The following is a 27,714-nucleotide window of genomic DNA, read 5'->3' on the forward strand; positions in this document are numbered from 1 at the left end:
AAGTACCAGAAAAAATGAGATCACTTCCCAAGTCTCGTGGTAACTAGAATATTTCCGCTTTTGGCATCTATGGACAAAGCGTTGAAGCCTTGCTCCACGTGTCTGTCTCCCACCATCCAACCCCAAAGAGACACCACGGGAGCCTCCTCCCCCCCCCTGTCAGGTCAACCTTGCCACCTTGCCAGCTTCGTTCTCGGCCCCAGGTCCAATCCTGGTCCCATCCCCCAAGTCTGAGACCGTGCCTCCGAGCGCCAATCACTCACAACGGCTTCAACGCGTGCAAAAACTTCGGCTTGGGCGGCTGAGCCAGCGCGCCCGAGTTGGCAAAGTCGACAAACTCCTTGGCGGCCACGTGCGCCTCGAACGCCTTGCGGCCCGTGTACCGCTCAAAGACGTGGAAGTGGTTGGGGTTCTCGTCGTCGCGGGCGATGGCGTACTCGAGCACGCCCGGTTCGGACTCGGTCAGGCGCTTCAGCGCGCGGAGGTAGCGCTCCAGGTCGTCGCCGCGGCCGTCTTTGGCGTAGAGCTGTCACGACCAGAAGACGGGGGAGTGTTAGCTACGAGGTGGTTGTATATGAAACGAATGTCAATGGAATTAGGACCCTGACTCACATCGGCATAGAGCTCGAACTGGCCCTCAGGGATGGGTGGGAATTCGACCGACATTGTTTTGCTGGTATCTCGGCAAAAGCTGATGTATGCTCGTACTACCGTGACTTACAAGACTTGTGTGTGTGTGTGTGTGTGTATTGCCTAGGTAAGGTAAGGACCTGTGCGACGGGTTGGCGAATGGACGGCGACTCTTTATGTGCTAATGAGGAAGTTGGTTCTACCGACTCCGCAATCAAAGCGCCGTGGGGCAAATATGGGGAAAATTGGCCTCAACCGAGGAAAGGGGATTGAATGATAATGACGAATCTCCACAGTTTTGGGTCTGCGGAGTTTTTTTTTGTTTTTTTGTGTAAAGTACAATGTCGTAAACCATGAACCCGGCGGTTCTTGTTGGGCTCGAAAAAAATGGTTAGATTGATGGACCTGCTATTGTGACATTTCCGTTCATCTGGTAGCGGAGTCGGTAGAAAGTGGCATTTACTCCCTCTTATCCCCTCCTCATGCCGCACGCAATCGAGTGTCTTGAAAAAAGTCCTGCTTAATAGTATTTGCGGCTGGCGAACAACACCACTGTGATTAGTTTCCTTATCGGCATCAGGCACCATGTCGACCTCCAGCACTTCGACGCTCGCACAGCGCGCAAAGGCCAATTGGGTGGCAACCGCGGCCGCTGGACTCGGAGTCCTCATCGTGGCGCTGCTGCTGGCCAGTCCTACCGCCATAATAAATCGGTCTTTAGGCCGCGTACAGATCAGGGATCCCAAAGACCGGTACCTTGGTCATGGAGGACTCAACAACGAGCACTGCTGGACAGATCCATGTGAGTGGAAGTGTCTTCCCCGGGTTCTTCTGGCATGCCCCATGAAGCATGTCTGGCGCTGACATTTCCAAGCTGGACAAACCTGTGAAGACGTCAAAATCCATCATGAGACAGACACGGCGTTTCTTGGTAAGCTTAGGGCAGCACCTCCTTCTGCTGGTTCGACATGCCTGACTTGGACATGTATAGCTTGTGGAGACCCAGTAGGTCGGTCACAGTTCTACCCACCGATCAACAACCATTGGACGTCCAAACGTAAGGACTTTCGCGAATACTTCTTAAAGTATGACATCAAGGTATGTCTATCCTTCCGAATGTACAGCGGTCATGCTCTTTGGTTGCTCATGCCGATATCAAACAGGGAAACAAGACGACGAGGATGGAAGTCAGAGGCTGGGATGGTGACTTGGTCCTCCACGGGATCGATATTTGGCGGTTCAAAGACGATCCGTCCAAGGTAGGGAGGGCCATCACGACGGCCATGCGATTGTTGTACTGACAGTCACTGTCAAGATACACTTGTTCGCCGTAAATCACGGCCGCAAGGGCGAATCCATCACCATCTTCTCCCACAAACTCGGCACAAACGTGCTCGAGTTCGTCAAAGACATCAGCCACCCAGAGCTGAAGACGCCGAATGCAGTCACTCCCTCTGGTCCTCTGTAAGTTGTCCTTACCACATTGACACAGACCCTGTGACTCATGGGGGGGCACAGTTCATTCTTCAGCACCAACGACCATTACTACTACAACGGACTCCTTAGGTCTCTGGAAGACAAGTACGCCCCGTTCCGCTGGGCGTCGTGGGTTATCCACTGCGACGGCTCCGGGTCGAAGACGACGTGCCGTAAAGTGTCGGACGACTTGCAATATGCCAACGGGGTTCTTTTGACCGAGGACGGCAGGACGCTGCTAGTCAACGACCTGTACGAGGGCACGACGCTCGTGTACAGTGTTGATCCTCAGACAAAAGACCTGATCTTAGAGAGGAAAGTGGTGAGTCAAGACATTTATACAGTCATCGATAGTATCCCCCGTTCAAGGTACTGACTACACGGAACAGAGACTCGGAGGAACCCCTGATAATCTGGCCGAGATTCCCACCAACGGAGACATTGTTGTGCCAGGTAAGTCACCAAGAATTATCCTTTTACCCGCTTGAGATCACTTTTCACTGCCAGCCTCTTGCTTCTTTTCTTTTGTAAAACTCCCCCGCTGATGCCGCTCTCACAGTCTTCCCCAACCAAGTCACCCTGTTCAAGCGCGGCTTTGGCCCCGGCGGCCTCGACTACGCGACCCTGTGCGAATCTGCCGTGGTCCGTCTGGTCAAGGCGAAAGGCTACGCCCCCGAGCTCCTCTTTTGGGACGACGGGTCGCAGCTGAGTGTCCTGACCGGGGCAGCCGTCGACCCTTACAACAAGCGCCTCATCGCGGGCGGCATGTTTTCCAAGGCATTCTTGGTCTGTGATATCAGCAATGATAGGACGGGGGTTGTCTTTGGGTGAGGCTGAGCACTCTACTGGACAGATATGTTGGGGGCTGGATGGAGACTGCCTGGTATCGTCACCGCCGACTTAGCGCACTCTCTACCCACGAGTGGGGGATGCTAGAGATATCTTGAATGTGATTGTTAAACTGGTTCATAGTCCTTTTACTCCGTACAGACGCTGTGAACCTGTCATGACGAAGAGACCAGTATATAGAGACAATTTCCACTTGAGTTATGGTTATCCCGACGCTCTATGTAGACTCTGGCTTCCTTGTTCTTATTCTTTCTCTCGCGCAGACCATCTCAAGTTTGCAATCCACGGGGTGTCGAGTCTGATACCGTCGAAGCGTCCCCTTCCATTCTACAAAAAATATAGGTATCAGACGATCAAGAACCCGCTGTGAACGTTAGCGCCACGAGCCTTTCTCGTACATGGACCACGACTTACCCGTCTACAGGGATGTCCTGTCCAGTCACGTAGCTGGCCATCGGAGACGACAGGAAGACAATGACATCGGCAATCTGTCACTCGGCGTCAGTGTCACTCACAGCTATGTATCGTCCGGTGGCTATTTCGCGCAAGCCTAGGAGCTGGGCTAGGTTTGGATCCATGTGTTCTCGACGTCCCACTCACCTCTCGTGCCTCCCCTAGACGACCCATGGGACAGGTCTGGAGATATTCGTCCATCCCGACTGAGGAGCCCGCACCTGGCATGCGGATCATCGGAGTGTCCGTGAACCCGGGACAGACGGCGTTGACGCGGATGCCACTTTTGGCGTAGTTGGCGGCGTCCTGGCAAATTACTCATTCATTAGTTGACGACAACTCGTGAGGATTCTCATTTATCCATCCAGAAGGGCGTGTCCCTAACAAATCCACCCCAAAAACGTGTCTGGAAGGGGAATTCGTACGCTCTTTGTCATCCCCAGAACGGCATGTTTGGCCGCGCAGTACGATGTCGTGTTCTTCCCGCAGGTGTGGCCGTAGATGGACGAGAGATTGACGATTGATCCTTTGGCGCCTCTGTAATCACAGCGATGTAGCGGTCAGTCAGTCATCCGGGGAATACCTCGCCATATCTTTCAAAGATTGATGCTTCACATACAAACGGCGCATGAAGTGAAGGGGGGAGAGAAAGGGGAATACCTCTGATTAGGCTGCTGAGAGACCATCAACTTCAGCTGTTCCCGCTGACACAGCCACACGCCGAACAAGTTGATATCAATCCCAAACTTGAATTGCTCGTAGGTCGATTCCGAACTCGCGACCATGTGTCCCGGCGTCCCCGCGTTGTTGACCGCGTAGTCGATCCGCCCGAACCGGTCGACCGCGGCCTTGTGCGCGGCCACGATCGACGACTCGTTCGTCACGTCCATCCGGATCGTCTCGATCTCGACCGCCGGGTATGACGCGTGGATCTCGTCCTTGGTCTGTTGCAGCCCGGCTTCGTTGATGTCGGTCAACACGAGCCCTTTGGCTCCGTAGTGCGCGAACTGTTTGCCAGTGGCTCTGCCGATTCCTGCGCACGGATGATGATGTTATTAGCCCATTCAACTCTGAAGATTTCAAGAAGAATTCAACGACTGAGAGAGGGGCGCCCCCCTACCAGAACCGGCGCCGGTGATGAAAGCGATGCCGCCGTCGAGTAATGAAGCCATGATCGCCTGCCTTTAAAGTAGGATGTCCCACTTCTTTGGTTCGGTTGAGGTCTGTTGCTCAAATGTATCACACTGGTAATCGCGTTGACAGCCGATCCAAAACACCTGCAAGAAGTCCTCTTCGTCGACAGCTGCTCTGTTGCTCGAACGTCAACTAACTCATCTCCAATAATATATGCCGTACCCGCTGCTAACGGTATGCGGGGAATCGTCTTGGGATCTGGCGGGGATTGTTACAAGGTTTCCATATACGACGCGGGAAAGCGGCGTGTCTGCTGCAAATCTGTTACCCGAGGCAGTTCAAGCCGTTACGAGCTGGTCAGAAAGTGGCTTTACGCAGTCAAACTAGACGAACAACCAGATTTCTCGGGGCGAGGAAGTATGACTTGTGCTGTGCACTATTCTCGACCCACTCGAGAGTCTATTTCATCGTTGGTACAGTGAGATGGATTCAAGTTCTCCATTATCATATCATTGCGATTGAAAGGATCAATTCATGCATTCTATATCTCGGGTTACAAGTCTTATTCTTCACGGCTCCCAAATCACTCCAGAGTGAACCCAGAATATCCCGACTTTGCACTGTCCCAGATCCTCCGTCTATACTCGGGAAGTCCTGCCATGTAATTGAGCGCCTCCTTTGGCTTTCCCGGGATATTGCCCCCGAAATACCAACTGTCCGCCTCAATCAAGAGAGTCTTACCGGTAACGTCGTTGACATGGTCGCGCCACTGCGTCTCCGCTTCTCGCGTCGGCTCGATCGACCGCAAGTTCTGGTCCCGGAGAAACTTCAGACACTCCACGATCCAGGCTCCCTGGGTTTCGGTGCATGCTGGGCCCGTCGCGAACGCGGTGGGGGCTTGTGGACCATACACAAAGAAGAAGTTGGGAAAGCCGTGCGTGGTCATCCCGAGGTGCGTGTAGACCGCCTTGGCCCATTTCTCGCGAATCGATTCTCCCGTCCCGCGGATGTTGATCTTGGTCATTGATCCTGTGATGGCGTCGAAGCCTGTCGCGAAGACGACAACGTCGAATTTATGTTCGACGCCGTCCTTGGTTTTGATCCCTTCCGCGGTGAACTCGGTGATGGGATTTCCCGCCTTGCTTGCGTCGATCAGAGTGACGTTGTCGCGGTTGAAGCATTCAAAGTATCCCTGTTCGAGACTAACGCGCTTCGCACCAAAGGGATGCGGCGGTGTCTCTGGCGCGAGGATCTTGGCTGCGTCCGGGTTCGTGATTCTGGCGAGCGCTTTCTTCCGCCAAAAGCGATAAGCTGCGGCGTTGACCTCGCGGTCTTCGAAAAGATCCAGGTAATTGCCTAGCCAGAAATGCAGACCACCGCGATAGAAGAGTTGCTCCCACAGCTCATTTCGCTCTTCTTCGCTTGCATCCTTACCATATGATGGCTCAAAGTCGTACAGAAAACCGGCATACGTGGTACCAATCTTCTGTACAGTTTTGGGAAAGTTCTCTTTGAGGCGCTGGTTGTCAGCCTCCTTGACTTCGTCCTGCCCCATGGGCAGAGCCATGTTGGGGGTTCGCTGAAAGACGGTGAGATGAGACGCAACCTTGGAGATTGCTTGGACAAGCTGCACTCCACTGGCGCCTGTCCCGATCACAGCCACGCGTTTCCCCTTGACATCAATACTGTCGTCCATTGGCCATCGTGCTGAATGTGTCTTGACTCCTCGGAAAGCCTCGACATTTTGATATGGCGGGACATATGGCTTCGCAGCAAACCCTGTGCCCATGATAACGTGCTGTGCGCGGACGATCTCTCCTGAACCGCCGCCAATTTCCACCAGCCAGGATTTACTGGAAGGGTCCCATTCTAGCGACGTGACCTGGGAGTTGAAGGACACATCACGATCCAGATCCCACAGGCGACTGACGTGGTGGAAGTACCGCTGAATCTCATCCCGGTCGGGGTACCGTTGCGTCCAGTTCCACCCTTTCACCGACGTCTCCTCTGTGAACTGATACACTGGAATCTCCGTGTCGACTCTCGCGCCGGGATAGCAGTTCCAGAACCAGGTCCCGCCGTAGTCGGAGCCCGCTTCGAACACGTGGACGGAGAACCCTTCTTTCCTCAGGTGGTATAGGTGCCACATGCCGCTGAAGCCAGCGCCCACGACGACGACATCATACGACTTGGTAGGATTTATGGAGCCCATTTTGCTGACTGGTCGACGATGCCAGAAGTGGAAGAGGTTATCTATCTCCAGGACAAAATAGAGATAGAAAATATTTTCAAGAGGTTGCCTTGATCAAACACCCACGAATATTTTCCCGTGCTTTAAAACTTGGCCTTGAGGTGATGTTCACTTGTCAGACCGTGGCCTGATATCGTGCGAGATGTGATTGGCCAAAATTCCCCACAGGTCCAGGTCGAAAAGGGGTCCCTCAGCCTCGCGCTAGCGGGGTTTATAAACTTGGCCCACCAAATGGGCTGAGGGGGTTTTCGGAGTTGAGAGAGGGGAAGGGAAAAGGCTGCGAGGCGATGACAGGGAAATTGGAGTTTGCGGTGGCACCACCATTGTGGGCGAGTGATGCTAACTTTTTTGACGGCTATTCAAGGTTGGTCGGGGCTTGAAGGGACATGATGCAGGGGTTTCTTCGACTGTGAGGCACGGAGGCACGGACGGGTATTTCTTGGCTAGCCTACTTGGTGACTGGGTACCTTGAGAAGAAAATGACGATTGAATATAGCAGGAAAACACACGAAATCCCACCAACGTCTAGCCCCTTGTATGCGGACATACAGACAGACATGTGTCGAAGACAGAACGGGGCTGGAGCCTAGAGTCTCGAACGCGAATTCGCCATGTCAATCAACCGCTGATACCCCAGCCTCATCTCCTCCGGCATGCCCCCCTTCACAGGTCTCCCCAGGTTCCCATCGACCTGCTCGACAAAGACGTGCGTCGAGCCACCCACGGCCTTGACGTCGTCCTCACCTCGTCGAAAAACCCCCACCTCGTACATGACGCTCGCGCGGCCCAGCTTCACGATCCTCAGGCCACAGTCCACCACGTCCGGGTAGCTGACGGAGCCGAAATAGTCGAAGTAGGTGTTGGCGATGATGGCCGCTTGGGGGTGTTTGGCCACGGTGTACCCGCATTCACGGATCATGTATTCGTTGATGATGCTGTCGGACAGGACGCCGTAGTTGGGGTTGTTGACGTGGCCGAAGATGTCGTTGTCGTTCCTGCACCAGGCCGGTTTCAAATCAGCCTTATGATGCGGACTTTGATGGGAGACGCAGTGGGATGAAGGTCTCGCAAAGTCACTTACCACCGCAGTCGATATTCCAGGTGGTAGCCGTAGTCGGTGCGTTTGCGCTGCCGCTTCGACGCCAGGTCCAGCCCGAGACTTGCCATTTCTTGACCCATTGACCATCAAGGACAAGATGTCTGGAGAGTCGGCAGTTATTTTTGAGAGATTTGCGCAATATACGCTTCTACAGGAGCCCTCCCACCGTGATACCGTGCCTATTGGTCTGGGTATAGCATGAGCGGAGCCACGAGGCTGAGTGGATACGAGCATCTACATGCGCTTTGTGGATTCATCCGCCTCGTGAGCTGTGGCGGGGATAAATCTATCCTGCAAATTAGGTGGTCCAGATTCCTGGACTGGAGTGAGTTTAACCAATGGATACAAAGGCCTGTAACCATGTCGACGGAGAAAGCAATAACTCCCCACTGAATCTCCATGCCGGAATGAAGTGGCCAGAACAGGGTCGCAGAGGCTGGTACTCTGGAGCGGTCTATTGTCCGTGCACCGCGGGGGAATGCAAGATCGAGAATTAACCAAGTCCCGGCGGATGTGAATATTGCATGCCAGGAATGGTGTCGGGAAGTTATGCGAGGTATCTGTCAAGGCTTCTGTGTTTGGCTATGATATTATTGCTCGTTTAGTTCCAAGAGTTAGTTTTATTTCATTTCTGGACAAAATATCTTATCGGCCTTTGAGAATCAATCAGTGCCTGAATACCAGAGGCCACTTTTGAAAACTACGACCGAGATTCCCGCAACCCATTGCAGAATATGGCGCCTGAGTTGGTCTATCTGCCTCCTCCGGGACTCGAAACCAATCTCGACATCCTTCGCAAGCGAATAAACGCAGAGTTTGGTCTGTCTCTACAAAATTATCATGACCTCCACTACTTCTCGGTGTCCAGGCCCAACGACTTCTGGATGACGTTGTGGAGGTTCATGGGAATCAAGGCTTCTGTACACCCAACCAAGGCTGTCGACGAGTCACTCCGGATCGACCAGTTTCCGCAATTCTTTGAAGATGCCCGTCTCAATTACGCAGAGAACCTGCTCTGCAGAACAGATGACGGTGTGGCGATCCGGTATCTTCACGAGCAGAACCTGGATTCACCGCGGGAGGTGACGTGGAAGGAACTCAACGAGACCGTTCGGCAGTTCTCAGACGCGATGAGGGCGTCGAAGATCTCGACGGGAGACGTTGTGTGCATCATTGGGGGAAGCTCGCCGCAGTCTCTTGCACTCTTCCTGGCTACAGCATCCGTTGGAGCCATCGTCTCGGCCTTTGCCACGGACGCGGGAGAGCGAGTGCTGCTTGATCGGATGGGCCAGGTGTGCCCGAGGATCGTGTTCGCAGAGTCTTCGTACCAATACAACGGCAAGAGACACGATATTTCTGGCAGGATTGCAAAAGTGTTCAACTCCATCAAGAAATCACCCGACGCAGAGGTCGTCTGCATTGCTGGAACCGTACCACAGGGATGGACTCCCGTGCAAGACTTTCGGCGGCGCGGGACCGGCAGGCCCCTTCGCTTCGACCAAGTACCCTTCAATCAACCTCTGATGATCGCCTTCTCTTCAGGCACTACCGGCACGCCGAAGGGCATCGTCCACTCGCACGGCGGCTTGGTGGTGAATGGGAAAAAGGAGAGCCTCCTCCACAAGAACTTTGGCCCGGAGGATGTCCACTACCACTATGCAGGCATCGGCTGGATCCTGTGGAACATTATGGTGTCTGCCATGTTCTGCGGCACGACCGTCGTTCTCTACGACGGATCCCCATTCTACCCAACCCCGGAGAAACAACTCGCAGCGGTGCTGGGAGCCGGAGTAACAGCCTGGGGAGCCGGTCCTCGATACTTCTCAGAGCTCCAAAAGGCCGGCGTCAACCCCAAACCGTACGCCAAAAATCTCAAGTGCATCTTGTCCGCGGGCGCCATCTTGACAGAATCGCAGTCAAAGTGGCTGATGGAGGCCTTTGGCCCTGTGTGTCAAATGTCCTTTTCCGGCGGGACGGAACTCTGCGGGAACTTCCTCGCAGGCCACATCGGCATGCCGGGCTACGCGGGTGAAATGACAGTCAAGGAACTCGGAGCAGACGTCGACGTGTTCACGGCCGACGGCAAGCCCGCGAGACCGGGCGAGAGCGGAGAACTCGTGTGTAAGAAGCCGTTCCCCAACATGCCGGTCAAGTTCTGGAACGACCCGGGCAAGAAGAGATATTTCGACTCATACTTCTCCACCTTCCCTGGTGTGTGGAGGCACGGGGACTTCACCCGGATGAATCCAGAAACCAAGGGATGGGTGATCCTGGGCCGCAGCGACGGCGTGTTGAACCCGTCCGGGGTGCGCTTCGGTAGCGGGGAGATATATTCCATCATCGACCAGAAGTTCCGGGACCGGGTGACAGACTCCATTTGTGTGGGCCAGCAGAGACCATGGGACGAGAGCGAACGGGTATTCTTGTTCCTGAAAGCCGCAAAGGGGTCGAATACTGCGTCGTTGGAGAGGGAAATCCGCGCTCAGATTGCCAGGGATCTGAGTCGTCGTCACGTCCCGCAATTCGTGTTCTGGGTCAAGGACATCCCCTACAATGCCAACAACAAGAAGCTGGAGATTCCGTTGAAAAAGGTCCTTTCTGAGGGAAGCGCAGGGATCGCAAAGTTGACGTGTCCGGCAGAGGAGAAGGCTGTTCTGGCACAGTATCTGCCGTTTTACGAGGTTGAGAAATTGCTGGGTGCGGAAACTACCCGATTGAGTGCTAGACTGTAGATACTGTATATTTGCTTTAACTACTAGGCGTTTGGGCAGATATGAAATTGACAGTTAGCGATGCCGATTAGGAGAAAATAGATGAGAGTCCCATCCCTAGACATGACCAGGACGAGTTGACCACAACTCGCATAGTAACTCTCACATTCCTTGATGCCCTTGATCGCCTTCAGAAGGACACTCGATTCGACCGTCCTTTACACATGAAAATAACATCCCCCTGTTTCAAAATAGAAATGCCTCTCCAAGCGGGGAAATCTGCTGTAGGCAGACGCATCCCATCACCAGTCGCCGAAGTATTTCCCCCGCCCGGAACAGCAGAGAACGCCGAGCACCGTCCGATCAGTCTTTCATTAATCTATGAAACTGGCTGTCGTCTTCAGCGCGAACAAGTATTGACGTCCTCAAAGCACAGCTCCAGCAAACCGCAATGGGTATCCACGAAGCATTCGAATCGCCGCCTCCAAAATGCGGTGGCTGCGACGTGACCTTCCCCGAAGCCCATATCATGCTTGCAACCATCAATCGACCCCGGCAGCTCAACTCGATACCCTACGCACTCCATTGGGAGATGGACGCACTGTTCAAATGGTTCGACAACGAGCCCTCGCTCCGCGTGGCCATCATCACAGGCACGGGCAACCGGGCGTTTTGCGTCGGCTCGGATCTGATCGAGATGCAACGAGTGAAAAAGTCGGGCGACGATTCGTGGAAGGCCGAGCCGTACAAATACACGCACCCGACGACCGGCTTTGCAGGGCTGAGCAGGCGGGAAGGGAAGAAGCCGGTCGTGGCTGCGGTCAATGGCTACGCGTTGGGTGGAGGGTGGGAAATCGCCCTGAACTGGTGCGTCCACACCGTCCCCCCCTTCCTTTTTTTTGAGAAAAATGAAACGCACGGCTAACGTTGGATGAGCAAGTAGTGACGTGGTAATTGCCGCTCGAAATGCCCAGTTTGGTCTCCCAGAGGCCAAGGTTGGGCTGTATGCCTACGGAGGCGGTCTTCCTCGACTCATTCGAACGGCAGGGCTGCATGTCGCCAGCGAGATCGCTCTCAGTGGACGATCCATCACAGCGGAAGAAGCACTCCAGCGTAATCTCGTCAACTACATCTCGAAGAAACCGGAGACGCTCATTGACGAGGCTATCGAGATCGCCCGAGGCATCGCTGCAGTATCGCCAGACGCGATGATCATTACGAGGTCGGCCTTGAGGGAGGCATGGGAAATTCCCAGTGTCGAGAGAGCATTTCAGAACACTCATGAGAGATTCTACGAGAAGATGATGGCGGGTGAAAACTCGAGTGAGGGATTGGCTGCGTTCAGGGAGAAGAGGCCGCCGAGGTGGAAACCATCGAAGCTGTAGTCTCTATCCTCTTGTCTCTGGCCTCCTAGCATTCCATACGATAGTGGTATAATATACACTGTGACAGAGCTTGCATTATCGTTGAAAAGCCAACCTCGCTGAGCGAGACAATGCTCGGTGCTATGTATATGGACGTGCTGCTCTGATACGGAATTCTTTCGACGAGGCTATACCTCAGGATGCGGAAATCTGTCCAGCCAATAATATTGGACACTCGGCCACTATGAGATAGAGTGCCAGCCTCACACATGCTTTGGCTCTAGCTAGTCACGAGGTCATTAATGCATTTGACGGGCTGGGGGGGGGGGGGTGCCTTGACAGTGGTACCCTGCATATCCCCCTTCTGCCACAAGGACCCTTCCCACTTGACAGGAAGGGTGTCTTTGCATTTCAAAGCACGCGGGTGAAAGGACCACAACTCAAAAAAATGCGTGAGTTTCTCTCAGCATCAGCATACGTCATGACTAGTGATTTCTCTTGGTATGGGGATCTCACGCTCCATTGCCACCGACTCATCCCCCACCAGCTCCTCCCGCAAAAACCCCCGCCACGCCAACCCAGATGCATCCAGAGTTCTGGAGAAAGTCACCAACTGCGCAGCAATGCGCCGAGGGAGGCGCGGTAGGGTTTCATTTATTAAAGATGATGCCGTTGCACGGGGCGCGTCGCGTAGCCTAGCCACGTCCAGGGTTGATAACAAAAAGTGACAAAGTGACAAGTTATCCCGTCCTACAAGAGTACCCAAGTCAAGAACGGAAAGAAAAGGTCGAATCTAGGAAATGTCGTTCCCGGTACGTGGAAAGAATGCTATCGTGACGGGTGCCGGTTCAGGTATGTATCCATGTATGTAACGACCCGAGTCCTTTGTCAAGTCTGCAGTCTAGAACTCCAGCGGCAAAATCCTCTTACTGTTTGTCCGGCGTCCAGTTGACCACATTGGCCAAAACCGCTAACAAACGCACCTGTCTGCGGGAGGTAGGAATCAACCTGGCATTCGCCAAATTACTCGCCAGTAACGGCGCGCACGTCGTCGTCGCCGATCTCCAAGAGACGCCCGCGTTCAAGGAATTCCAGAAAGCCACCACCGCAACAAAGGTGCTCTTCCACAAGACGGACGTGTCGAGCTGGAAGGACCTGGAGAGTCTGTTTGCATTTGCAAAGGCCGAGTTGGGCCAGATTGACGTGCTGTGTAATGGTGCTGGGGTCTTTGAACCGGTTCGCCATCTCTCTCTCCTTTCTTCTTTCTCCCGCCGACGACATCGATTCTACTATAAAATATCAGTGTTTAGACACTTTAACTAACCCTTGCGGATTTGTCCGGGTGCGGGAAAAACAGGACTGGTCTAGTTTCTGGAAAGACACCGAAAAGACCAGCTACAAGTCGATCGACATCAACGTGCAAGGGTTGATGAAAGGCACACGGCTCGCGATCCGCGACCAAATCACCCGGTCGAAAGGCCGCGGCCGCGGGGGCGAGACCGTGGGAGTGATCCTCAACATCTCATCGCTGGCCGCGCAGTACGCTCTCTTCAACCAACCCCTCTACGCGACCTCCAAGGCCGCCGTGTCGGCATTCACTCGGTCCCTCGCGCCGCTGCACCAGGAGTTCGGGATCAAGGTCGTTGCCGTCGCGCCGGGCATGGTCATGACGCCGCTGTGGAGCGAGAGCCCCGACAAGATGAAGGCCATCTCCGAAGACGACGTGTTTGCCACGCCCGAAGAGTTGGCCGAGACCATGCTCCTGCTCGTCGAGAGCGCCGAGTACGAGGGCGGGACAGTCCTCGAGAGGCTCAAGAATACGACGAGGAGGGTCTTGGTTGATAGTCCATTGCCATCGGGCCCGGGCTCGACCATGAGTAAGATGGATCTGATCTATGAGGACACCATTGCTCTGTTGGAGGCTGAAAGGAAAGGAGGGGCCACGAAGTAGTACAATTCTTGCCACAAAGGAAAAAAGAGTTGGACGGATTATAAGACATGAAGATTCGTAAAGTTTAAGTCATGCGTTGACCGTAGCGTATGAACCACTCGTCTCGATCCTGGCCTGGAATACCCGCGTGAACATGTGTTCCCAATTAAACCGAAAAAGCGTGTCACAGCGTGGTGACTCCAGCGGGGAGTCTCTGACTGCGCCGTGCATGGATAGATACATCTCTCATTCGGTTCGTCCAGTGACATTATAGATGCAACTTCAACCTTAGACACCGCGCTGGCGATGCTGCATGTGGTTGAGAAAGGGATAGTTGCATCCTCTAAGTGGGTGCTGGTGACAGGCTCGTAATGTAGCCAGATATTTTGCTCCGGAACGGAATTCATTCACTGTGGCTGAAACGTGTTTGTCTCATGCCGATGGGCCGCCTCCTGTTCCTCGATCTGCAACAGCCGGACAAAAATCTCTGATACGTTCGACGCCATCTGCCACACTTTTAGTCGGCGGGTGATATCCACGCTCAGCTGGAGCACTCGACTCGGCGCCTCCGGGTCTTGAACGTCGCCCACACCCTCCAGAAAAGTCTTGCCGCCGTTCTTGATCCAGTCCTTAACGGCCTGACTGGCGCGTTGGGAGCTGCAGAAGGATGGTTCATCCAACTGAATCGACGGCCCCGTGCGCATCGATGCCTGATGTGGACAAAAATATTTGCAGCTCGCCCAAAGTGTTATGCCCGCCAGAAAGACTGACAGAGGTTCGAGGGGTGAATTGAATGGGTGGCGGCGTTGGAGGTAGCACACCTGCGAGGCATGCCACATCATCTCCCTGATGATTTCGGGGTGTTCGCCAAATGCTGCGATGGTTGCCGCCTCGTCCACGGCCGCGCCTTTGTTGTTGGTGTTTGAGGCAGAGCCTGTGGTGTTGGACAACCTGGTCATGTCAAACACGGAGGCCCGTTTGCGGGCGACGCGAGTGACGAGGTCGACGATCTTCCCTGCGCCAAATATGTGGCTATAGTGTCCGGCGACCCCGATGCGAAGGGCGTGGCGGAGGGTGTAGCGGCGCGGATGATCAGCCCAGCTGAATTCATACACGGAGAGGATAGCTCTTGAGAGCTGTGACCGCACAGCGCGACTCACTTCCAGCCCGTTGTTGCCCTTCCAGAGGATGTGGTACAGGCCCGAGTCCATTTGCTCCTGGCAAGCGTACAGCTGCTGGCCGAGGCACCGGATCAACAACCGCTTACCGATGTTGTCGAGGGAGCTGATGATCGATGGGCTGGGTTTCTCTAGAAAATCGTGGATGGTCTGCATGGTCGGAGGTCCTCGCGGCGCCGTCTGAAATGGACAAGCCGCCCAGGAAAAGGCGGTGGGCGCATCCCAGTGTAACTGCTCACAAGGGAACTCCGGCGGCAGTTCCTCAAGTTTTGTGCACGGGTTCTGTTTTGAAAAGGCCGAGTATAGACAGTCAAACTCCTGAGATTGGACGGGTGGTCAGCTCATGCTGTAGAGTCGCCTGCCTTGTCCTGGAGAGTGCTAAAATTACAAGCGGGTTGATGAGACTCACGAATAGAAACCATCCCAATCTCTTGACTTGCTCTTTGCTCACCCAGTCGAGCCACGTTTGAAATGTGTCTCGCTCAGACGACTCCGTTTCACTACGCGAGACATGTAGTCCTGTGCTGTTCATCTGCCGAGCTATGCTGATGAGGCGCGAACGAGAAGCGTCCGTCATCTCGAAAAGGCGTCGCGAGCCTGAGCCCATAGCGTGGAGATGCTGTAGCAATAGGGATACTCCATAGGAGGGAGACCGCAAGAAACGGGGATCATGCTCGCCCTAGGTCAATCCAGGTTAGTTACCCCCATGTGATGGATGACGGAGGAGTGGCGCTAACCATCCAAGTAGACGTCCGCCTGCAGAGCTCCGCAAGCGTGTCGGCAAACTCAATGGACCGATCGAGACCAGAGTAGCACGCCCCAATCTGTTGACACATGTTAGCCGTGAAAACCTGAAACCTAAGGAGCGGCTGCAGTGATGACTCACGCAGGCCATGGTCAGCACCAGAATCGTGGGTGCATCGGATATCTTAAATGTCGGCCGATGTATTATGGGCCAGAGCTGGTGCCAACAGGTCAGCAAAGCGAACGGAACGTGCGGCAGGCGCTGCTTTCCACTCACGTCATGGAAATGGAGAAAGTATAGATCAGTGAAGTGATGAAGAATGTCGGGACCTGGCAGTGATCGTAGTAAATCCACATCCTCTTGCCAAGGTACTCGCACAAGTGGCAGACTCAGCAGTTGGATGATACTTGATAGTTTCTTATCATCCAGTTTTCCAAAGGTCCCAAGGAGCTGGAAGTTCTTCCTTGGAGAGCTTGTGCCGCTGACACTGTGGTATTTTTGAGCACTTCTAAGGTCCTCGGGATTGAGGACTGGGAAAGCGATCCTTTCCTCCTCTCCTTCAGCTTGGTACTCGTACGGCCAGGTGTTGGCGTCTCTTTCCACCGAGACTGGATCTGGCGCTTCCTCCAGCGGGGTGCCGGCACTTGGATCGTGTGATGCAGATGGAGTTGGTAGTGCTGATGTGTCTATATTCGGGAACGTGGCCACCGAGTCTCCTTTGTCGAGCGAGAGGCCAGTGTCAGTGTTTGCCCCTATGGCATTGTGATTCATGGCTTTACTGTCTCGCATCATCTGCTGGACCCTTGTGGACCTATTCGGGTCCTCCAAGCCTTGCATTGGAACGTCCGGGACGCTCAAGTCTGGTGGCATGCTGTAGGTATTCGCCAGGGTCTCCGAGTTCATCCAACTGAGGAGCGAGAAGTTACTGTCAAAATCTATCTTGGGTCAATCAAAGTCTTGGAGAAGGACAAACATGTCCGTCGTTAGATGCCATGCATACCATTGAAGGAGTAGAAACCATTATCAAACAACGGCTGGACTCCAGGAAACGATGTCATTAGGTCCGAATCCTGATGGAACGCGTTGGAGAAGTTTGACCGATTATGACTATTGCGGTCAGACACTGGAGCTACGCCGACATTGTGTAGCTCGGACGATGTTGCATTCAAAAGCATTTCCCATTGTGAGTCGAGGGTGTCGCCGGCGAGCTGAGAAGGTAGCTCGGAAGGAGGCTCTGGGATGATTTGACTGCGCTCGGATGCAGCACTCTCTTGCGGGAAGCTGTTACTCGAGTCGGCGTTGGTCTGAGTCTCGGAATCAGCTGAACTGGCAGACCTTTACAGAGTCAGCTGGTAAGGAGATGCAGAAGGTAGACGGTAAGTACGCCTTGTTTGGAGCTTGTTTCGAGGTCTTCCTCGGTCGTCCCTTGGGTCGCGGCTCGCAATGAATTCCATGTAGCACGCGGTAATGCCGCACCAGCACATCCCTAGGCACGTCAGATCCAGCCGAAAACAACCGCCGCACCTTAGACTGACCTCCTAGAAAACCTCCTGCCACATGCCGTACACGCAGAGTCGAATGCACCACGCTCTGAATGAGCGGTAAGACGATGGCGTTCCAGGTGATCCTGTCGAGATAGAACTTGACCGCAGTCTTCACAGGTATGGGACTTGCTCTTAGAACTCCCTGCGCCAGCGGGCATCTTGACACGAAGATTAGGGCAATGTTGGTTTTTTTTTTGGTTCTCTGTGGAATTTCGAGCCTTGTCCACTATTTTTGTTATATTGCGCGAAAGGTTTGAATGTCGAGGAGGCTGGCGGGGGTTTTAAAGGAGGGCGGCGGACTTTTTGTGAGCCAAGGAAAGTGTTCCAGCCGGGGCCACGCGGCTTCTCCGGATTTCATGTTTGATTTCAGAGTGCGAGGCACTAAAGCGGGATCCCCGCAGTTCCTCTGGCTTGGCCTTGGAGGTGTCAGACCCTGGGCGATTGTGATGTTTAGCGGCGGAAGAGTGGATAGGGACAACCAAAGTACTTGTAAGGGGGCGTTCCACACGTGTCGGTGATGTACTAGGTACCGAGTACTCGGTACAAGTATCCAGCATTTGTAGGAGCTACCACTGTCCAGCGGCTAGCCTCTCACGTGCTTAGTGTATCACTGATGAAGCGCTGTCACGTGTCCTCGTAGCGACAGCCTCGTGACAGAGTTCAGCCTTGTGATATTTGATGGCCTCATGACATGGTTCGTATATCTCTATGAATTTTGAGGTCCAAAAAGTGATGCATGGACCAGAGATTCACTAGAGCTCTTTCAGGATCCCCTGAAAGAGTGAATACCAAGAGCTCTGTTCATCTTGATCGTCACTTTGTTCCACATGTTGAGATCTAATGATGAAAGAGTGACAGGGGACATTAACCAGGTTCCGTTAATTCCTCTCATTGTTGCTACTGCTATTGCTCACTTACTCTTCACGACTTCGGCTCAGTTTCCTAGTCGCGTTAGACTCTTTCTACCAAGTTTGAGTGACACGGCTTTGCCCAGATATATGAGAATGAAATCTGTTCCTCTCAGTTGTCTGAAACTTTTGTACATTTCCATAATTTCTGTTTGCATTCCCCGTCTAGATTCACCACTTGGCTAAACATCACTTGGCGAGCGTCACTCTGTCACCGTAATTACCGCGACACTAAGGAAAGAGTCGCGGTGATGGCTAGAAACATGGATAATTGCGGCACTGGCAGCTTTGTTTGGGTGACACCCCTACGCGAACGAAAAGTGGCTGCTCAGTACAACATGGAAGGTTCATTCGGTGGCCCAATCTATTCCCCACTCCACAATACCTGGAAGAGACCTCTGCAGGTGGAGGACTCAGGGGACGTGGTCCTGGAGGGAAAGAGTGCCATATCGCAAGTCTCACACCTCGGATCAAATATCAACCAGGTCAACAAGGTCTGCTTCGAAACATCCACCCACAAACTCCTGAGTGGCTCATCGTTCTAGGCACTGGGAAACATTGGAAGCGTCTCAATGGCAGCCGGAAAGCTCTATGTCACCGTCTGGCTAGGCGAAACTGCAACTTTCAGCGAGGTCTTCATGTCGGGCTTCTGGTTGGATGGTGACAAATTCCTGACCTGTGCACATCTTCTGGACACGATCGAAGGAACGAACATCTCCCGCACATTGAAACTCCTCCAAGACCCAACACTGACTACACGGGCCGCATTTGTCAATGTCTCGAGAGTCTCAAGAGACCATGACTACACCGGTAAGCTACAGAAACTCACCATGCATTTTGAGGCCGTACTAACTGAATTGAGACGCAAATTCATGGCCAGTTTACCTCATTCATCATGACCGCGCGTCCGATCTTGCTGTTTTCCGCCTGAAACCAGATGCTGGCAAAGAGAAAGGGCAGCCTCCGCATTCCGTTGACTTGACGTCCCTGGTTTCGATCTATGCCGGGGAACCCTTCAACGAGTCCAACCCTCCGAGCAGCGAAGCTACACTGTACCCAGAGCTCTTCGCTGCCTATTACCCGGGTATGCAGTGCACGGTTACGGAGGCCCACCTGAACCAAGATAGGAAGGCTGGTGCGCAAGCTGCCAATGTCGAGGACGCATGGGATTGGATGAGCCGCGAAACAATAAGTCGGGCCAAGGAGAATGGGAAACATTGTGTCACTAAGAGCATAGTGAGATCCCCACTACATCGACATGACTGATCTGTCACTAACATTGCTACTAGAAATATGCAGAAACGTTCGCTGCCAACACCCGAAGTGTCGCCTTTGGCAGAATCATCACCTGTGCCTCTTCTCCAGTCCTAATACAAGAACCCTCGAGCATGACCCATCTCAAAAACTGCGACATCGTGGGATATTGGGGTTGCTCTGGGGGTATGGTCTGCCAGTACCAAACCGCCGCAAATGGTTTCGAGCCAAAGGTCGTCGGATTGTGTAAGTTACCCACTTGGACTTGCAAGCCTCCAAACACCAAATGCTAACATTCAAAAGTTCATGGCGAAGACACCGACAATAGCTGCAACAATATCTTGGTCTTCACCCCTGGAGGTGTAAATGAGCTTCAGAAACTGCTGCGTAGTCATGCATAGCTATTCGCTGGCCTCAAAAAATGTCAGACAAAGGCCATTGCCATCCTCGAGCATACCCGACAAGTCAGCACATTCCACGACAACAAAGGCCGGCCAAATACTATGAGAATACGTCTGTACGTCCGATCGATGGAATCGAGGAAGTTTCATTAACAAGAAGGGAAACAAATTGGGGCAGAAGTGCGATGGAAAACACACACACCAATAGACAAAAACAAACAAAAGAACAACCAAAAACCAGAAAACCAGAAGGGAAGAAAGGAAGGAGAAAAAAAAGCGAAGTGAATTTTTCCATTTCGGATACCCAGGCCACACAGACTTGGATTGTGCCATGAAGCTTCTATTCAATCGGGGGAACTCAACACCGTGCTTCGGTCAGTGACAGCGAGAATGGCGATAGATGATAGAGCTGCTATGGAGAAATCAAGGCTTGACACCGACCAGTCTCTACTCGATACACCCATCGATGCATTGATTGGCCAGAGTCTTCTCGGTGGCTTTGCTGGGGGTGGTCATAGGAATGCAGGCGTGATCAGGAAAAGTAGATAGACCCCAAAGAAACGCGTGCGTCAAGGCCTTTAGCCAGTGCATATGAGTCAATCTGATTCAATTGCGAAAAGAATAAATGGGTGATTCACATCATGCGTCAATCAGTCGGATTAGGGACGGATGGACTTCCAGTCAGACGATGGCAGTGATTACTAGATCCTGACATCCTGCCCGCATAATTAAGCTCCCACGCAAAGATATTGTTTTCCCTCTTTTTTTTTCCCTTTTGCGTAGAGTTTCCTTCTTTTCCTCTCTACTCTATGATCTGGCTCCAAAGCTGGCATCAATAACTTCTCTTTGACAATGGTCCAGACCTAGCCCAATGACGACAGACTATATTCTAACTGGGCCAAAAGCCCGTGAGAATCTTGCTCTCGCCTTCATCCAGCTGAAGAGTAGTCTGACCAGACCCATTCTCCAATCTCTTCGAGTCAATGCGCGCGACAAACTGTATCTTGCGCCTGCCGGTGAAACGTGCCGAGACAAGCTGCCCCTTCTTCCATTCCATGTCCACCACGATGCCGCCGCGGGCACAAACCCCCGTGACCCGCCCGACGTCCTCCCACTCGCGCGATAAGCAAGGGAGGAGATCAACATAGCCGTCTTCGAGGCTCTGTATCAACATCTCGGCAATGCCTGCCGCGATGCCAAAGTTGCCGTCGATCTGGAATGGCGGGTGGTCGCCAAAGAGGTTGGGAAGGGTCGAGTGTTGCAGAAATTTCTGGATAATGGATTGTGTCTGTGCCGGATCTCGGAGACGAGCATAGAGTGCCAGTATCCACGCGGCGCTCCATCCAGTGTGCGCACCTCCGCTTGCCAGGCGTCGCTGCAGGGTGACTCGAAGAGCTGACTTGTGCTCCTCCGACAGGAGGCTGCGGCCTGGGTAGAGACCAAAGGCATGCGAGATATGTCGGTGGCCCGGTTCAACCTCCTCCACGTCTTCCATCCATTCGAGCAGTTCGCCATGCTTGCCAATCTTCGGCTGAGGGAGCCGGGACAGGACCTTGAGGTACCTTTCTGGGGACTGGCCGAGGATCTTGCTCGCCTCAGCACAGCCGGTGAACAGCTCGTAAAGGATCTGAGCGTCCCATTTGGCTCCTGCACAGACGGCGCCAGTCTCCCTGGAGCCCGGGATGATGTACGAGTTCTCGGCCGAGACTGATGGTGAGACAACCCGGACACCGTTCCCTCTCGATGAGGAAATCTTCAAAGAACAAGGCCGCCTCCTGGAGCAAGGGGTATGCCCACTTCAGAAACTCCTGGTCGTGCGTGAAGAGGTAGTGTTCCCAGAGATGGGTGCACAACCACGCTCCGCCCAACACCCAGTACGTGGCCAGGACGTACCGGTCTTGAGGAGCACAGTCACCCCAGATGTCGGTGTTGTGGTGCGCAACGAACCCTCTGCAGCCATACATGTCCTGGGCCACCTGCCTGCCTCGTTCGGCCATGCGCTGGATGTGGTTAAAGAGCACCAAGTGACATTCTGACAGATTGGCGACTTCGGCCAGCCAGTAGTTCATTTCAATGTTGATGTTGATGGTGTACTTGGCACCCCAGATTGGCTGATGGCTATGGTTCCATATTCCTTGCAGCGTTGCGGGGAGGCCGGAGAGCGAAGACGCAATGAGCAGAAACCGACCAAACGAGAACATCAGTGCAATCAAGTCGTTGTCCACTCCACCCTGCTTGAAGCGAGCGAGTCTCTTGTCTGTGGGGATCGCTCTTAGCTGGGGATTGTCCTCTCCAATGCTAAGCGACGTCCTCGAGTAGAGTGATGAGTAGCGCTGCACATGCCTCTCGCGCAGCTCTTGCCACGAATACTTTACCGCCTTCTCAAGTCGATCCACCACGGCTTGACCGGCGTCTATGTTTCTGAATGTCGTTTCGCCCGCGATGAGCACAACGACCGAGTCTCCTGAGATATGCAGCTCCTCGCCGGGAAGGCACTGGCCCATTTCCCCCTCAATGACAACTTTGACGCCCATGGCTGCCCACACAGCAGTTGGGCCTCCCAGATTTGCTTCCAAAATGAGAACATCAGAGATATTCTTCAGGCTGTCGTAGAGACAGTTATGCTCCAGCATCGGATTCTCGTTGCTGCCACGATTGATTCTGAGTTGGAATCGAAGAGATCCTGGGCGGTTCGAGGAGATGCGCACAGCCCCAACTTCGTCCGCTGTACTGGCAAAGTATTCGCGCAGATATTCAGCCCCATCAAAGGTGTAACTCACGCTCGCAATGCCGGTCGTCAGATCCAGGCTACGCGTATAATTCTCCACCACTGGCCTGACGGCTCGCTTGGTCTGGTCCGAGATTCCGCTAAAATCCTTGTTGTCGCTGGCACTCCCATGCCCAAAGGTCATAAAGACGTCACCCAACGGCGCGTAATGTCGGAGACTCGCAGGCAATCCGGTAAAGGTGCGCTTGAGCAACTCTTGCGCTTCCTGGACGTGGTTGAGGTCGAGCAGTCTCCGGACTTCGGGGAGGCTGGCCTTTGCTAGAGGGTTGACCCGGTTCTGCGGGCCGCCGTACCAGACAGAATCTTCATTCATCCACAGTCTGTCCACGTCGAGGCTGCCTTTTATCATGGCCCCGAGCCTGCCATTGCCGATGGGAAGAGCCTCGGTCCATACCTCTGCCGGTTGCTCGTACCAGAGCATGCTATTGTGCTCGGGGGCAGCCATAGTTGTTTATCGATGGTGTAAATATACCAAAATACGCCCACGGGAGTTTCAACTCATCAAGACTGGGGGGTCACTAAGGTACTCTCAGCGCCTTGTATCGAGACACGTCTGTTTTCCGTTTTCTGTGCTCTGTCCTCTATTCTCTATGATTCGAGCCGAGAAAATATCATCAGCTTTTGGGTACTAAAATCGAGCGACTCACTTACTTGCTTCTCGCTTTGTTTTGTTTTTGTGTTTCTCCTCATTCCTCTTCTCCCCTCCCGTCTGCTCTTAACCTAGTGACAGGCTTTGAGTGTGGCAAGCCGGCAAAATCGCGCAAAGTCCCCGACTTCCAGAACGGCCGAACGAGTACCTGTACCTCCCTATTGCAGAAGGGAGAAGCGCCTGCGTCCTCCATCATCATGACAATGAGACCAAACGTCAATGACAATGACCGGTCAGAAAAGCGGCACGATGCAGATCCCAGGAGTTTGTCCGGTTCGGCTGGCTGGCCGATTAGGCCGATCAGCGAGCGAGCGAGGGATGACATTTTAGTTAGAAACCCCGGTCGACGTTTGAACATGGCTCATTCTGGTGGTTCTGCAATACAATAGATACCGAGTATAAGGAATACCAGCCCTGCTAGATAAAATTCTAGGTCGGCATACCTCCACAGACCCAAAGAGAAGTTGTTAAGCAAATCAAGTAACAGGAGGTACTGCACCGACAGACCAGAGCACGGGCCGACGAACGATGGAGAACAGAGGAGAAGCACAAGCGGCGAGCACTGAGATTGGGACGAGATTTGTCGACTCAGGTCGAGCGCAGAGGCAGCCATGCTTCCGGCTCCATGGGCCTGCACTGGTTGCCACCAGTTCAGGGACTTCTTCACCGAGCCTTGGGAATACTTGTGTTGGTACAGAACCTGCATCCTTCTAGCCTTCCGAAACACAACTTTAGTTGTCATGCGAGGCAGCCCTCGCCGGCCCACGGTAGCTACCTTTTCAAGATGCTATACCCGGCGGTACAACACGGTCTGGCCCGGAGACCCGAACATGTAGAAGGGAGCCATTCTGCCAGGATTCGGGAACAATGGAATTGGGGGGAATCCATAAACAGAAAACACCTCGGTGAATCTGTTTCAGGATCCTAGAATTTCAGTCTCGATCAATCCCGCCGTTCGACCACGGTGTTTCGATAAAAGCAATACACAGACAAATACAAGTGTGGTCAAACCGGGGGCGGGCGGGATTTCGAGTGCTGGTCACTGGTTGCTTTGATTACATGTCCTCTTCACACCAAGCGTTTGTCTTGTTCAAGTGACTGATACAACCCTCCTTCTGATAAATCAGACATCACGCCCTGGTCACATACATGTCTGTTTCGGTGGAATACCGTGGCCGTGTGGCCATCGTCACGTTCAACAACCCCAAAAGGCTCAATGCGCTGACCTCGCAGGGCTACTTCCAACTAGCCCAGACCATGAGAGATATTGCACAGCGACCAGACATCACTGTGACCGTCCTAGTGGGCAAAGGTCGACTATTTTCCGCGTACGTTCTTCCCTACCTAGGTTCCCTCGTCCTAGATACTGTAGTTCGAAAGTTGTGTCTTGGGGAAAACAACAAAAAAATCTGTTAATTTATTTGATGACAGTATGGCGAGAGAGAGAGAGAGACAGACGGGTCAGCTAATAGATGAGCCCTTCGTTCAGTGGTGCCGATGTGAAGGACGCACAAACCGTACGCGAGAAGACCGATGCCACTGGCGCACTCATGCGCCAACAGACTCTTCGCAACCTGTCGCACATCCTGGAGGTGACGGAAGCCTTCTATAGCCACCCCAAAGTGCTGGTCACGGCGCTGAATGGGCCTGTGATCGGACTCTCGGCGGCGCTCGTCTGTCATTCCGACTTCGTCTACGCGATGCCAAACGTCTACCTCCACGGGCCGTTCACGAAGCTGGGCATTGCCGCCGAGGGTGCGTCAACCGTCACCCTCATCCAGCAACTGGGACCACGCAAAGCCGCCGAGGCCCTGTTGATGTCTAAGCGCATTTCCTGCGAGGACCTGGTCCGTGTGGGCTTCATTAACCAGGTCTTCGACACCCAAGGCAATGAAGCCGCCTTCTTGAGTCGGGTGCTCGAAGAGCTCGATCGCTGTCTGGGCGAAGATCTCAGCGCCGATGCAGTCCTGCGCGTCAAGGCATTGATGCGGACGCCTCAAACCCCTTTGCTTGCCTCCCAGACCTTGGCTGAGACTTTGGGCGTAGTCGACCGGCTGTCGTCCGCGACTTCTTCGGCCACGAGCCGCTTTGCCAAAGTTGCAAACAAGTCGACTGGGTCGAAGCTTTGATGACTACGAGACTTGGCAGTGTTAGGGCGATAATGGCGGTTAACTCTTCTCTCTATCTGGAGGTATACCGAGAACGTCTTAATATTTACGCAAAGAGACCCGGAAATGCTATTGCTGCTGTCATCGTTCTCCATATGTGCCATTGTACTCTCATTGGAGGGTTCTGACCACCGGTTGAGTGGGCTTGAATTCACCCTTGGACAAAGAGAAAACAGTATTAAAAGCCGCACGGCATAGCAATATTCTGGACATATCCATTTCAACGCCCTAGCGTACATGAATAGACGTGCGTGTGATAAAGATTGGGCTTGACTGTAGACACGACACATGTTCCGTCTGAGCTTTATCACCAATACACAGGGTGTTATGGTTGCGACTTGGGCCGGAAAATGGTCTTTGTGTTGCAATACAGCTTCAGGCCTTGAATGCCCATCTCGTGGCCAATCCCACTCTGCTTGTGTCCGCCAAAAGGCGCCATCGGATTGAGCTCCATGTGGCTATTGATCCAGACACTGCCAGCTTCCAATTGCCCTGCAATGCGGTCGGCCTGTTCGAGATCCCGGGTCCAGACTGATGCGCCCAGCCCCATTTTGGAGTTGTTGGCCCGGTCAATGACCTCGGCCTCGTCCGTCCAGGATAAGATGGGGAGGATAGGAGCTAATATTACCAGCGTCCCATGTCAGCCAAAGTACACAACGCGACGGCGAATTTGGGGGTCACTAGTAGGCCGAAAGGGCAGAAGGGATAGGGAAAAAGAGGACAAGTTCTACTGCTCACCAAAGGGCTCCTCTTGAACGATCTGAGACGACTCATCCGGTCGGTCAATGATGGTGGGTTTGATAAAATAGCCTGCTTTTTCGACAGCTGTCGGATCTCCCGTGACGACGCGAAGGTTGTCTTTCTGGATATTACGCAAGAAGTCTTGTGCTTTCTGGAATTGCATATCGTTTTGCAGAGGGCCCACGAATACCCCTTCCGTCAGGCCGTCACCGCTCCGTAGGGCCTTGGTGTATGCGACTATGGCCTCGAGAAATTCATCGTAAATGGACTCATGCACGTACACGCGCTTGATGGCCAGGCATACTTGACCAGAGTTCACGAAACTAAATGTGGCGATCTAATACCGCAATAGAAGAGTTAGTATTCGAGAGATTCCATCCACTCGTCTGCACAAGGCACAGGAAGGGAACTGAGCTTTTCCCCTCTCACCTCCTTCAAGACTCACCTTTGGTGCTACTTCTTTTATGTCGACACTCGGACATACGATCGACGCATCGTTGCCTCCACTTTGATTCGAACGTTAATGACGCTGGCCCGAAAAGGTGGAAACAAAACTTCACAGTTCTAGTGTCACTCTCTTCAACGTGCCGCTTGCACTGCGCATGATGGCCTTTCCCGTAGCCGTCGAGCCGGTGAAACTGATCTTGTCGACATCGTGATGCTCGGTCAGCCAGGGACCGAGCTGGTCGTCGCCGCTCAAGACTTGCAGCACGCCAGGAGGAAAGAAGCGCTGGGCCAGCTCTCCGATCTTCAGGGTGCAGTAAGGCGTGAACGGAGACGGCTTCACGATCATGGTATTGCCCGCCATCAGGGCAGGCGCAATCTTCTGGCACGCGAGACTGACGGGGAAGTTCCAGGGGACGATTCCCACGCAAACTCCCAAAGGCACGTAGCGCAAAATGCATTGTTTTCTCTCATCTTCCCACACCACTTCGTCTACGATATGTATTTTAGCAGCGGACCGCATTCGATCGACGCCTGCTCGGAGCTCAGAGCGAGCCACAACCATCTGAGAATGGGCTGTCAGAAAAGAAAATCATGACAGAGAATGCGGACCCAGCAGGAGTCTCCGATAGCTCTTACCGGCTTGCCCTGTTCGATGGTCAACAGCCTCGTCAAACTATTGCCCAGTTGCTCAATGGCCGACGCAAAACTTTCCACGGCCGCTTTCCGCTCCTTGTATGGCAACTTGGACCAAGTCTTGAAAGCTCTTCTGGCCGCTTCGACACTGTCATCAACGTCATCTTTCGTCGCGACTGGGACGTCTGCAAGCGCTTCGCCGGTGGCCGGGTTTATTCCATGTCGCTTTGCTGACGTGTCCCTCAGCTTTCCGTCGATCGTGTTGAAGTAGTTTTCGAACACATCGAGCTCTGTGGTACCGTTCATGGTTGTATACGTGAGTCTCTCTACAAACGAAACCAGGAGAGCGCAGTGGTTGAAT

General features: G+C 53.5%; 13 protein-coding genes across 13 annotated transcripts; 6 read left to right on the forward strand and 7 right to left on the reverse strand.

The window, feature by feature from the left end:
- Positions 1-259: 259 nt before the first annotated feature.
- On the reverse strand, positions 260-666 carry Z517_06039 (uncharacterized protein; the record flags this gene model as incomplete). Its single annotated transcript, XM_013427781.1, has 2 exons — positions 260-526; positions 613-666. The coding sequence occupies 2 exons, from the start codon at positions 664-666 to the stop codon at positions 260-262; spliced, it is 321 nt and encodes a 106-aa protein (XP_013283235.1).
- A 549-nt stretch (positions 667-1,215) lies between these two features.
- On the forward strand, positions 1,216-2,937 carry Z517_06040 (uncharacterized protein; the record flags this gene model as incomplete). The annotated part of the gene is made up of 8 exons (XM_013427782.1): positions 1,216-1,432; positions 1,505-1,561; positions 1,622-1,728; positions 1,794-1,889; positions 1,946-2,094; positions 2,149-2,428; positions 2,496-2,559; positions 2,666-2,937. 8 exons carry the CDS (start codon positions 1,216-1,218, stop codon positions 2,935-2,937), a joined length of 1,242 nt encoding a protein of 413 aa, XP_013283236.1.
- A 363-nt stretch (positions 2,938-3,300) lies between these two features.
- Positions 3,301-4,580, reverse strand: Z517_06041 (uncharacterized protein; the record flags this gene model as incomplete). Its single annotated transcript, XM_013427783.1, has 6 exons — positions 3,301-3,319; positions 3,370-3,443; positions 3,556-3,714; positions 3,834-3,945; positions 4,069-4,441; positions 4,529-4,580. The coding sequence occupies 6 exons, from the start codon at positions 4,578-4,580 to the stop codon at positions 3,301-3,303; spliced, it is 789 nt and encodes a 262-aa protein (XP_013283237.1).
- Positions 4,581-5,125: 545 nt separating this feature from the next.
- On the reverse strand, positions 5,126-6,754 carry Z517_06042 (uncharacterized protein; the record flags this gene model as incomplete). Its single annotated transcript, XM_013427784.1, has 1 exon — positions 5,126-6,754. One exon carries the CDS (start codon positions 6,752-6,754, stop codon positions 5,126-5,128), a length of 1,629 nt encoding a protein of 542 aa, XP_013283238.1.
- A 625-nt stretch (positions 6,755-7,379) lies between these two features.
- Z517_06043 (uncharacterized protein) lies at positions 7,380-7,960 on the reverse strand (the record flags this gene model as incomplete). Its single annotated transcript, XM_013427785.1, has 2 exons — positions 7,380-7,788; positions 7,875-7,960. 2 exons carry the CDS (start codon positions 7,958-7,960, stop codon positions 7,380-7,382), a joined length of 495 nt encoding a protein of 164 aa, XP_013283239.1.
- Positions 7,961-8,626: 666 nt separating this feature from the next.
- Z517_06044 (acetoacetate-CoA ligase) lies at positions 8,627-10,624 on the forward strand (the record flags this gene model as incomplete). Its single annotated transcript, XM_013427786.1, has 1 exon — positions 8,627-10,624. One exon carries the CDS (start codon positions 8,627-8,629, stop codon positions 10,622-10,624), a length of 1,998 nt encoding a protein of 665 aa, XP_013283240.1.
- A 430-nt stretch (positions 10,625-11,054) lies between these two features.
- Z517_06045 (uncharacterized protein) lies at positions 11,055-11,988 on the forward strand (the record flags this gene model as incomplete). The annotated part of the gene is made up of 2 exons (XM_013427787.1): positions 11,055-11,470; positions 11,547-11,988. The coding sequence occupies 2 exons, from the start codon at positions 11,055-11,057 to the stop codon at positions 11,986-11,988; spliced, it is 858 nt and encodes a 285-aa protein (XP_013283241.1).
- Positions 11,989-12,767: 779 nt separating this feature from the next.
- On the forward strand, positions 12,768-13,918 carry Z517_06046 (uncharacterized protein; the record flags this gene model as incomplete). The annotated part of the gene is made up of 3 exons (XM_013427788.1): positions 12,768-12,819; positions 12,968-13,203; positions 13,325-13,918. 3 exons carry the CDS (start codon positions 12,768-12,770, stop codon positions 13,916-13,918), a joined length of 882 nt encoding a protein of 293 aa, XP_013283242.1.
- Positions 13,919-14,304: 386 nt separating this feature from the next.
- Z517_06047 (uncharacterized protein) lies at positions 14,305-17,522 on the reverse strand (the record flags this gene model as incomplete). The annotated part of the gene is made up of 8 exons (XM_013427789.1): positions 14,305-15,393; positions 15,485-15,754; positions 15,813-15,899; positions 15,962-16,036; positions 16,097-16,755; positions 16,821-17,155; positions 17,205-17,306; positions 17,356-17,522. 8 exons carry the CDS (start codon positions 17,520-17,522, stop codon positions 14,305-14,307), a joined length of 2,784 nt encoding a protein of 927 aa, XP_013283243.1.
- A 1,013-nt stretch (positions 17,523-18,535) lies between these two features.
- Positions 18,536-19,927, forward strand: Z517_06048 (uncharacterized protein; the record flags this gene model as incomplete). Its single annotated transcript, XM_013427790.1, has 5 exons — positions 18,536-18,766; positions 18,818-19,082; positions 19,153-19,508; positions 19,562-19,772; positions 19,830-19,927. The coding sequence occupies 5 exons, from the start codon at positions 18,536-18,538 to the stop codon at positions 19,925-19,927; spliced, it is 1,161 nt and encodes a 386-aa protein (XP_013283244.1).
- An 889-nt stretch (positions 19,928-20,816) lies between these two features.
- On the reverse strand, positions 20,817-23,160 carry Z517_06049 (uncharacterized protein; the record flags this gene model as incomplete). The annotated part of the gene is made up of 2 exons (XM_013427791.1): positions 20,817-21,702; positions 21,725-23,160. 2 exons carry the CDS (start codon positions 23,158-23,160, stop codon positions 20,817-20,819), a joined length of 2,322 nt encoding a protein of 773 aa, XP_013283245.1.
- Positions 23,161-24,513: 1,353 nt separating this feature from the next.
- On the forward strand, positions 24,514-25,493 carry Z517_06050 (uncharacterized protein; the record flags this gene model as incomplete). Its single annotated transcript, XM_013427792.1, has 2 exons — positions 24,514-24,692; positions 24,854-25,493. 2 exons carry the CDS (start codon positions 24,514-24,516, stop codon positions 25,491-25,493), a joined length of 819 nt encoding a protein of 272 aa, XP_013283246.1.
- A 364-nt stretch (positions 25,494-25,857) lies between these two features.
- Z517_06051 (uncharacterized protein) lies at positions 25,858-27,659 on the reverse strand (the record flags this gene model as incomplete). Its single annotated transcript, XM_013427793.1, has 5 exons — positions 25,858-26,150; positions 26,271-26,610; positions 26,719-26,779; positions 26,834-27,282; positions 27,357-27,659. 5 exons carry the CDS (start codon positions 27,657-27,659, stop codon positions 25,858-25,860), a joined length of 1,446 nt encoding a protein of 481 aa, XP_013283247.1.
- Positions 27,660-27,714: the final 55 nt, after the last annotated feature.

The sequence above is a fragment of the Fonsecaea pedrosoi genome (assembly GCF_000835455.1).
Source record: "Fonsecaea pedrosoi CBS 271.37 unplaced genomic scaffold supercont1.4, whole genome shotgun sequence".
Lineage (NCBI taxonomy): Eukaryota > Fungi > Ascomycota > Eurotiomycetes > Chaetothyriales > Herpotrichiellaceae > Fonsecaea > Fonsecaea pedrosoi.